Genomic DNA, 11,368 nt, shown 5'->3' with positions numbered 1-11,368 from the left:
CTACAATAAGTCAAATTCAGTATAATTCAGTATGATTGAAGAGAAAATTGTTTCTGTACTGCACAATGTAGATATATTTACCCATCAATATAAATATAAATATGTAAATAATTAAATATATGAATATATATGTAAATAAATAAATATATAAATATATACAAAAAAAATGTTATATAAAATTCTAAAAATTTCTTAAAAAATATTAAATATGATAACTATCATCTTATTTTAACTTTATTCTTTATCTTAGGGTATGCTGCTAACAATTTCAATGCTGTAGTAATAGAAATGTGGTCATTGAGACCCTTGCCACAACATGCATCGAGTCTCAGTTGCCAAATCATTTCCCTATACTCCAAAAGCGTCTCCCAGTCACCACTCCTTTCTGGGTAAGCAACCTCCTCTATTACCCAGAACTTAAAATCAGCCACTTTACAAGTCAAGGTGTGCCTATACAGGGCATTATTTTCATTCTGCTTGTTGATGTCCCTGATATGTTCATAAGGCACTTTTAGATGTGGTAGATGTGCACAGTGCTCTTATATTGCTGGATCAAAGGAAGTGGGAATACCTAGCCTGGACATGACACTTAGGGCTAGGAGGTAAAATAGTTGCTATTCAAAAGCGCCAGTTTACTTAGCATTCTGTCAGGCATGCTGGAGTTACTATATAGGGAAAACCAAGCGCCATCTGAGATCTAGAATTTATGAACGTATCAGGGACGTGTGTACTATCCTTATATACCTTGTATCAGTTTCATTACATGCAAATAATTTGAGTATTGCTGTATTGCATCTGTACTATACTGCATGCTGTCTGTGTGAAAATGTCTGTTCTTTATATTGTTGTAAGTTTATGTGCTGTGTTTTCCAGGTAGTAATTGAAAATAGTATGTGGACCAAAACCACTGCAATTATCTGGTTAAAAATAAATAATGACTGAATTAACAGAAAGATGTTCTTTTCATTTGAGCATGGTCTGTGACTTCAGTAATGGATATAGTTAAAATGTTGTCACTGAAATCCATCTGTCCAAGTCAGAAGAGATTCTCTCCTGATCATGCACAGGAAAGTAGAATAAATGAGAAAAATGTTCTACTTTTCAAATAACGTGCAGACGAATCACTTAGACTGCTATTATTGTAATGCGGTTATTTAATACTTTTGCCCTTACGTTTAAAGTAACAATTTATACAGTTTTGTAATCCCACAGTTTCTTATAATAATGTTGCAGAATTATGCACTCAGTGACTTAATCTGTGCTGCTTGCTACATCCATGTCTATTCACACCGTATTATAATTGTGACATTAAAGGGTTTGTACTTACGGGTCACATAAAGTCGGGTTCCATTTCCTGCTGCAGACACATTTACTTTGTCTGATTTAAACTTCACACAGTAATACATCCCAGCATCATCCCAGGTGATATTTGTAAATGTGATGGAAAGATCAGTGTTTCTTGTAGGGCCTTCCTTTACAGTCCTACTCACTCGTGGATCTGATTTTTCACTTGTGAGCTGTGAGTACAGGAGCTGCTGCTGATTCTCCCCCTTGTACCATCGGACAGGTCCCAGCTTTTCTTCTGACAAAGTACAGTTCAGTATAACAGTGCCCCCTTCCCTGCCAGTAACTGATGGGCTCTGGTATATAATCAGTCCAGAAGTACCTGAAACAAATAAATGTTAATAATTCAAAGTCAGAATCTGCTTATGAAAAGAAATGTAAAACGTGTGTAATGAGGTTTGTAATAACCAATACTGTGACCTTCATTAATGACCTAAGGACTGAAAAAGAAATGTTAAACATGTGTAATGAGGTTTGTAATAACCAATACTGTAAGCTTCATTAATGCCCTAAGGATTGAAAAAGAAATGTTAAACATGTAATGAGGTTTGTAATAACCAATACTGTAAGCTTCATTAATGACCTTAGGATTGAAAAAGAAATGTTAAATGTGTTATGAGGTTTGTAGTAACCAATACTGTAAGCTTCATTAATGATCTATGGATTGAAAAAGAAATGTTAAACATGCAATGAGGTTTCTAATAACCAATACTGTCATCATCATCTTCTTTCGGCTGTTCCTGTTAGGGGTTGCCACAGCGGATCATCTGTTTCCATTTCTTCCTGTCCTCTGCATCTTGCTCTGTCACACCAACCACCTGCATGTCCTCTCTCACCACATCTATAAACCTTATCTTAGGCCTTCCTCTTTTCCTGTTACCTGGTAGCTTCATCCTTAGCATCTTTTTCCCAATATACTCAGCATCTCTCCTCAGCACATGTCCAAACCAATGTAATCTTGCCTCTCTGGCTTTGTCTCCAAACCTTCCAACCTGGGCTGACCCTCTAATATACTTATTCCTAATTCTGTACACCCTCATCACATCCAGTGCAAATTTTAACATCTTTAACTCTGCCACATCCAGCTCTAACTCCTGCCTTTTTCCTCAATGCCACTGTCTCCAAACCATATAACATAGCTGGTCTCACTACCCTCTTGTAGACCTTCCCTTTCACTCTTACTGGTACTCGTCTGTCACAAATCACCCCTGACACTCTTCTCCACCCACTGCATCTTGCCTGTGCTCTCTTCTTCACCTCTGTTCCACTCACCATTACTCTGAACTATTGATCCCAAGTATTTAAACTCATCCACCTTCGCCACCTCTACTCCTTGCATCCTCACCACTTCTCTATCCTCCCTCTCATTCACACATATATATTAGGTCTTAGTCCTGCTGGCCTTCATTCCTCTTCTCTCTAGAGCATATCTCCATCTCTCCAGGGTCTCCTCCACCTGTTCCCTACTCTCACTACAGATCACAATGTCATCTGCAAACATCATAGTCCACGGGGACTCCTGTCTGATCTCGTTTGTCAACCTGTCCATCACCATTACAAATAAGAAAGAGCTCAGAGCTGATCCTTGATGTAATACCAACTCCAACTTAAACACATCTGTCACTCCCACCGCAGACCTCACCACTGTCACACTACCCTTGTACATATCCTGTACCACTCCTACATACTTTTCTGACACTCCTGACTTCCTCATACAATACAACTCCTCTCTAGGTACAGTGTCATATGCTTTCTCTAAGTCTACAAAAACACAATGCAACTCCTTCTGACCTTCTCTGTACTTCTCCATCAACACTCTCAGAGCAAACATTGCATCTGTAGTGCTCTTTCCCGGCATGAATAACCAATACTGTAAGATTCATTAATGACCTAAGGATTGAAAAAGAAATGTTAAACATGTGTAATGAGGTTTGTAATAACCAATACTGTGAGCTTCATTAATGATCTAAGGATAACAATCTTAATATCATTGCTTGTGATACTATTAAATGATTTTAGACAAACCTACGTTCACCAAAATGTCTGATGTCAGTGATGCATCACAGACCTGCATTTGCTGAACAGCTTAGTTTTAATACTCATATACAACAAGTATAAAAAAGTATATATTCCATTTATCTATTATTTCCCACCTGTCGATTGTCAGACCCTGCTCAGTTTGCGTAACAGGATACAATCTCCATGTCACCCTAAAATTGCACATTTTCCTTAAGTAGCACCTAATGCTGCAGATGTAGGACAGTAAATACATATGGAACAGCTGTGGTGCCTAAAATCAGTAACCCTTGGAAACATTGGCATCCCCTGGGGAGAGTCTGAAATTAGGAGACTGAATAGCTGAAAGAATTTCTCTGAGGTATGGTGATCTCGTTGTTGGTATATATACATATATATATATATATATATATATATATATATATATATATATATATATATTAAGTTTGGGGGGGGGACTTGCACACTACTTGGGAGGGTAAGTCTTATGAAGAACAATGATCTTCAAGATTTGCTCTTCCTTGTTTTCAGTCTCCTTTTCCCAGGCTTGTCAGCACATGACATTTTGAGTACCGACATTTCAACAGGGTGCTATTTTAATTACACAATCACTCCTTGTATGGTAACAATTTCAAACATCAATTGTGATATTGACTGCAATGGAAACATTTTACAATATTACATTTATTACATGGTAATTAAAACATGTCAGCTGTTACACCTCTGATGGGGTAGTTCATAGGTACATAGGTTGGTACTAGGCTATCGGCCTTAGGCCCTATACAAGCCTAGCCATAACAATTCCCTGGGCATTTCTTGCCACACTATTTACTTCCCTGGACCCCTGTCTAGCAGGGTGACTGACGTGATCCCTGGGGTGAATTTCCTTTCTCCCGTTTAGTCATCAAGGTTCCTTTTGAAGAGGGCCAAAGAGGTGCTCTGCTTGACATGTATGGGCAGTCTATTCCAGAGACTGGGGAGTCTTTGGGTCAGGAACCTATCCCTCCAGCATGTTTTGTTTATTGTGATGACAAGGTTTAGATCCCTGGAGCATGTGGCTCTGAGGGATTGGGATTTCTTTAAGTGTAGCATGTCCAACAGCTCTGGGTTTGACATGGCCTTGTATGTTAAGCAGAGATTGCCTCGGAGTAGACAATATGCAACAGAGTATAACTGGAGTTTTTTAAGGCAGTCAGAATAGGGCATTTGCTTTAGGCCTGTGATTCTTTTAGTGAGGTATTTCTGCTGCCTTTCCAGTTGTTGCAGATGTCTTGAGAGGTACATACCAAATGGGTCATTGTATTCTATAATGGGTCTAATGAGGGATGAATACAGTGGGACAATGACCTCTTTTTTTTCTGGATGAAAAACCCTTAGTGATGAGGTGTGCCACATAGAAGGGTATTCTGACTGTTGTGGTGATGTGGTTATTGAAGATGAGACCACTGTCCACCTGTGTCCCTAAGTCTCTTATCACACTTTCGGTGTTTAGTGCACTGCCACCTATGTGGTAATTTATGGGTACATGTTTTTTCTCAAAGGGGATAACTATACATTTCTTGGCATTGAGCTTGAGCCCATGGCTCGGTCTCCAAGCATTTTTTTCTGTAAGGCCCTTTTGTAGAGTATCGACATCATTTGGGGATTCAATAATGGCTCCCAGTTTGCAGTCATCTGCGAACTTTGTTAGCCAGAGTCCCTTAGTGTTGGCCTGTACTTCAGATAAGTAGATGCCAAACAAGAGAGGTCCCAGGACTGATCCCTGAGGTACTCCACTTGTCACTTGTCTGGAGCTGGATTTGGAGTCAGCTACTTTTACAGTGTGGGTTCTGTCAGTAAGTCAGTTGGCAACCCATCGAGTGATGTAGGGATTAATGCCCAGCTTAGTAAGTTTATCTATGATTCCAGAGTGGGGGATGGTGTCAAAGGTGTTGGTGTGGTCCAGATAGGCTGTATGGACTGCCTTACCCTCGTCCACAGCTCTGGAGACTGATTTGAAGAAGTCAATCAGGTTCAGGAGACAAGATTGGCCCTTCACAAACCCAAAATGGGTTGGGTCCAGTGTTTTAAGTTTGCCAATGTCTTTGTTTATAAGTTCCATGACAATATGTTCCATGGTATATTGCTCTGACTATGATGTACAGGGTCTTGGGTTCAAGACTTGGCAGGTCTGATTATTTGGGGTTGGGAGGGTAGCCTTATAGTTAAGGTGTTTGCCTTGCAAACACACGCTGCAGGGTTTGAGTCTTACAAGGGATAATTGGCTAGGCTTAAAATGGCTCGTAAGGGCAGTTAGCTTAGTACTAACCTAAGAATACAAAACATCTAAACATTTTGAATAAAAGAAGACTTTACCAGCAATAAGTTTTATTGCACAGATTTTTTCTATATGCTGTGTCCTGTACTTAAGTCGAATATGATTTTTGATGTCATAGTTTTTATGTGGTCACTTGTGGTATGTTCTATAGCTATACAGATGAGGCCTATCAGGCTAATGACGCTATAATTTCTGGAGTTAGTGACAGGGCCACCCCTAACTAGATATTACCACAGCAGTGCACCAAATATCTAGGACAAAACCTCTAAGTGATCAAAGTAAATATGCAGTTTAGTTCCTAAAGTAACTACAGTTGGGAAGGTGGTTTAATGATTAAGGTGTTTGCCTTACAAACACCAGGTACAAGGATTGAGTCTCAAAGGAGATAATTGGCTAGGCTTAAAATGGCTCGCAAGGGCAGTTAGCCTAGTACTAACCTATGAACCTATGAATAATGATTAAATGTGTCTCTAGGAAGGGTAATTCACCAAGTTCCTCCCTGCATACCAATGCCCCATTACTTGGCTGTTTCTTCCCAATAACCATAAAACTCAGTCCAAATCTGTCAATGATCATGCTACTTTATTCTTTACTTTTCTAATGACCACAAACATTTAGTTCTAATTTTAAAGCAAAATGACACAAATGTAGGGTCATATTTTCAGTATTTATCTTATATGCTTAGAAATTTGTTAGAATAAACAAGCTTTGCCATAACAGGGACTTTATAAAGCATACACAGTTTGAAAGTTCTATCTCTTTCTTTATTTAGTGACTGCAATCCACAGCAAATTTGCAAGAAAGTTGCACATTTCACAAGAGATGAACAGAAATACCTCTCATCTTTTTTTCCTCAATTCTGGATGAAGCTAAAAATAATCGGGAGACAAATATTAAATATTGTAAACTGAAAATAAACACATCACCCACCAAGGGATAAATGCTCCGTAGCCAAGAAAGTGCAAAGTAACTGTAATAAATATAAACGTTCAGGAGCAACCCAGCACAGAACCAAAACTTCACCATATATCTATGCACTCGAGGTATAGTCTCTAACAGTAATAGTATTTGATATAAATTCCAACAGCAAGTAGATAAAATCCAGAGGCAAAGTAAAAATAATATCATTTTATTCCAGACACATGTGAAGGTAAGCGCTTTCGCCAAGAGGCTTTGTCAAACCTTGAACAAACAGAGTGTAAAACCACCTACTACTATATATCTAACTGGTAATTAACTAATTGATACCAATCAAGTCAGCACTCCTCTTAAAGTCATAGGCGGAACACTGTCAAGTGCATTTAAGAATGTATCATAACAAATAAGCATATTAAAACATTACATCCATATGGATAAAATTCAAAGATATTCTTGAAGTAGGGAGAGAACATACATTTTGTTTCTTGGTGATTCAAATGAATCATTCTAGTATCAAGGGTGGAGATGTCAAGAATCACACGGAAAGAATGGAAGTTAAGTGGATAATACAGTTTAAAGCACATGCCAGTCCAGGGTTAAATGATAAAATTCCCCTGAAACCTGTAGGAAGTTGGTAGTTAGGTAAATCATGGGGTTAGTATACCAGTGTCTAAAATTATGTTCTGTGATATACATTTATTTTACATGTTAATATGTATATATTTTTAATCATGGTAACTGTGTTACATACTTATTCATCTTAGAATTTTATCCATTTATATCAAATACTATCAGTGTTAGAGACTATACCTCGAGTGCATAGATATATGCTGAACTTTTGGTTCTGTGCTGGGTTGCTCCTGAGCATTTATATTCATTACAAATATTAAATATTGTTTTATTATTTGGTAATCAGGTTAACTCACTGGACAAAGTGCCCCTTTACAAAAGTGACCAAGGACACTGTCTGGTTAAGTGACTTTCTTTATTTCACATAGCAGACAAGCGGAAGTAGAAAGATTCAAGTCCTGTACTTTTCACTGCAAGAAGCAATTTGTTAACTTCTCAGAACTTTAGGATCCAGACAACTGTAACTCACTTTCAAAAGTTAAAAGAACAATAGATATTGCAGAGTCTTGTATTGTCTAAACAACAGGAATTGTGAAACTCTAATGTCTGTCATTACTGATTTACTGTAATTCTCAGAGTCTTACCCCAAAAATGAAGATAATGAAGGACAGGGCATACATACAAGGCAAAATCAGAGATGCTTTGAAAAACTAGAGATAGATAAGAAGCAAACCAATGTAATTTACATTAAAAAGTTAAAATAATACGTTTTGCATCAACAAGAACTATAAAACTGTAATAACTGCATTATTGACTGACAGTAAACCTCAGGGATTTTAATCCGCAGTGATTTATCAGAAAATGAAGAAGTTAATGAAGGTTTGGCAGTAAGTGTGTGTAGGACTAAGGCTCTAAGATCTTAAGTTGTTTTCTGTAGTCAAAGGTATAGGTGTTGACTTCCTGAACTGTTATTTGCCTACTTACATGATCCTTAATGAGCCACTTACTGTAGTCAAGAGTATAGGGTTTGATTATTTCTACTGTAATTTGCCTTGTCCATTGCTCTGAGCAAGTGACTTAACCAGACAGTGCTCCTGAAATGGTGGGTTTACCTATTTGGCAAACAATAAAACTCATTACATTTTCTTGAGTAAACAAGTGGCTTGCAACAACATTTCGATCCTCACAGCAAAACAGAGCAGCCAAGTGATTGAAGGATGTGGATGGGACAGTTTTTTTTTTTCTTTAACATTCATGGGGGCCCCATGCCAGCTGTGAGGAGGGAAATACAGTTGCAAGGCACTTGTTTACTTAAAAAAAATGTAATGAGAGTTTCATTGAAAAAAACATTAGCAAATCAAAAATGGCTGCATGGATATGCATTTTCTAAACAGAAAGAACTGTGAATCTCTAATGCCTGCCATTACTGTAATCATTAGCGATTTACCATATCTGCTGTGTTGACAGAGGAATGCAGGACAAAATGCACACAAGAGTTTGGTAAAATGACAAGTGAGCATGGAGCATACAGCATGCCAGATGAGACAGTTGTGATACGTACACAGTGGCATGCTACAACCACACTGGATGAAAAGATTAACAGGCTGATGGCATTATTGGTGCAAATACTCGAAGTCATGGCAGAGATAATTACATCCACTACCCCTTTTTTCTATTGTTGTACATGGTGTAAGGGTGTCACTTCAACAGTGACAACCATCCAGAGCCAGTGTTTACAACATTGGGTGGCTAGCCCTGTTGCAGATGGCAGGGAGAATTAACAGCATTAAATAACAAAGCAGGAACTGAAAAGTGAGCAGGCAAACCTGTCTTTATGGAGAGCTGCTCACACTAATGCAGGGGGAAAATAATTAACCGAATAATTAAACAGATGAACTAACAAGCAAACAAATAAATCAATACATAAACAGAATTCATTGCACAGGAAATTGGATAACCTACTGTAGATACTTGCCACTGATATAGCGACCTTCTGTCAGTACACCAGAACAAGGGGCATGAAGGACTGTACACTATAATGTTCCTTGAGACTGCCTCCACACTGCCCTTGCAGCCTGAGTTTGGTCTGCCGTTAGTAGAAAGGATCACATGGGGTACTGCTACCCGCTTTCAAGCAGCCAGCAAATCCTGAGAAAATAGTCATCAAACTTTTGAATTATATCAACAAAGAGAGGCTGTTTAAGGTAGCTGAGGACAAGAATTCCTGTAAACTGAATGATTGTGGGATATAGCTGTATTAAGGTTCCATTTTGATAAAGTGCAAGGTGATTGGATACAAAAAATAACTGTCCATATAGATAGAGAATGTAAAAATGTTGATAATCAAAATGCTGAAGAAGAACAAATTTCTGGCTACCCCACTGTACTCATCTGCTTGTTTAAAACTTTAAATTTCTTGCACATAATTACATCTCTGCATTTTTTGTTTATTTGTTTTAAGAAGAGATTTACTATTTAATTTTTAATGTTTGAGGCTGTTTACTTGTTAGCTCAAGGCATCGCTCTCAACCTCTCAGCACAAAAAATCTGGGCGAAGACAAAAATAATGGGGGAACAAACCCCTAAAAATAGGAACACATTTTAAATATTGCTCCTATAAACTTAGAAAGTTCCTAGAATAAAAGGCCTTGTGTTACCATGCATTTTTTAAGGATATTAAGTCTTAAATGCTTGGCATTATTTAAGTGAATTTAATCCTCACTGATTTGAAACAAAAATTGAAAAAAATCACAAATTTTATGAGGAAAAGACCGAAAATATGAGATAAAAATCTGCACATTCTGTGAAAATCTGGACAATTGAAAGGTTTGGCACAAGATTATGTATACTGAATCCAGATTATTGAACACTGTTTTCTAGCTATCTGTTAAACAGTGACTGCTTAGAACTAGATGCTCTGATTGTCAACAGCATTACCATAAACTGGTCAGCAGGTGGCAGTACTAGAGTCATCATCATCATCATCATCATCATCATCATCATCATCATCAGCCCCCATTTTTCCCAATTTTCCACATAGGGTAAGGGTATTGTGTTAACTGTCGCCATCTCTCTTGATTCAGTGCCACACTCCTGCCTTCTTCAACACTCATGCTTGACTGTCGCAGATCTTCTTTCACACAATCCATCCACCTCTTTGCTGGACATCCTTGCTTCCTCTTACTTTCTTCCTGTCTGTCCCAAATCTTCTTCAACAGTTTTTCTGCTTTTCTACATTTGTGCCAAACCACCATAATCTGTTTTCTTTGATCTTTTCTGCAATTGGAGCTACTTTGGCCTCTGCTCTTATGTCCTCATTTCTTTGTCTGTCCCACAGTGTTCATCCTACCACCTTTCTCAGGCACTTCATTTCCATCACCCCTAGCTTATTCAGCTGTTCTGCCTTTACTGCCCAGGTTTCTGTACCATACAGTAATACTGGTCGCACCACTGTCTTGTACACCTTACTTTTCAGCTTCTTTGCCATTCTTCTATCATAGACTAAACCTGATACTCTATGCCAGTTGGCTGCAGCCCCTCTGATTCTAGCTTTGACCTCTTCATTAAGACTACCATTCTCCTCAGCTACTCCTCCCAGAAACTTGAAGCTGTTTACCTGTTCCACTATCTTCCCTTCTATCTATCTTCTCTGCTTCTTCTGATTTCCCCAATTTGCTGCCATTACCCCTGTCTTATCCGTGCTTAGTTTCATCCCATGTGCCTTCAGATTTGCATTCCATTCCCCCATCCTTTGCTGAAGTTCTAGCTCTGATTCTGCCTGTACTGCCACATCGTCTGCATACAGCAGCTTTGTTGATCTGTCCCCTCCAACCTCTTTGCTAATGTAGTCCATCACCAGTATGAACAGCAGTGGGCTCAGAGCTGAACCCTGATGTACACCCACACCCACTGGGAACCCCTCTGTGAGGGCAGTGCTAGAGTGTTATCATTTAATCCTATTCTGGAAATTACAGTGCGTGTGTGTGTGTGTGTGTGTGTGTGTGTGTGTGTGTGTGTGTGTGTGTGTCTGTGTGTGCGTGTGTGTGCGTGTGTGTGTGTGTGCATGTGTGAGGGTGTGGGTGCATGAATTCATGTGTGTGTGTGTGTGTGTGTGTGTGTGTGTGTGTGTGTGTGTGTGTGTGTGTGTGTGTGTGTGTGTGTCTGTAGGTTTACAAAATAATTCTTAATACATTTTAAATGCTA

General features: G+C 38.6%; 1 protein-coding gene across 1 annotated transcript in view; it reads right to left on the bottom strand.

The window, feature by feature from the left end:
* Nucleotides 1-1,280: 1,280 nt before the first annotated feature.
* LOC122810802 (tyrosine-protein phosphatase non-receptor type substrate 1-like) overlaps nt 1,281-11,368 on the bottom strand; it is an 841,893-nt gene continuing 831,805 nt past the window's right edge. The window contains exon 2 of the mRNA XM_044082363.1: nt 1,281-1,666. Within this exon, the coding sequence (XP_043938298.1) occupies nt 1,281-1,666 (386 nt within the window). The remainder of the gene's footprint in view (nt 1,667-11,368) is intronic.

The sequence above is a fragment of the Protopterus annectens genome, chromosome 9.part0 (genome assembly GCF_019279795.1).
Source record: "Protopterus annectens isolate FY-2018-M chromosome 9.part0, PAN1.0, whole genome shotgun sequence".
NCBI lineage: Eukaryota > Metazoa > Chordata > Ceratodontiformes > Protopteridae > Protopterus > Protopterus annectens.
The sequence above is the reverse complement of the archived record's forward strand: the minus strand, read 5'-3'. Positions and strand labels throughout refer to the sequence as shown.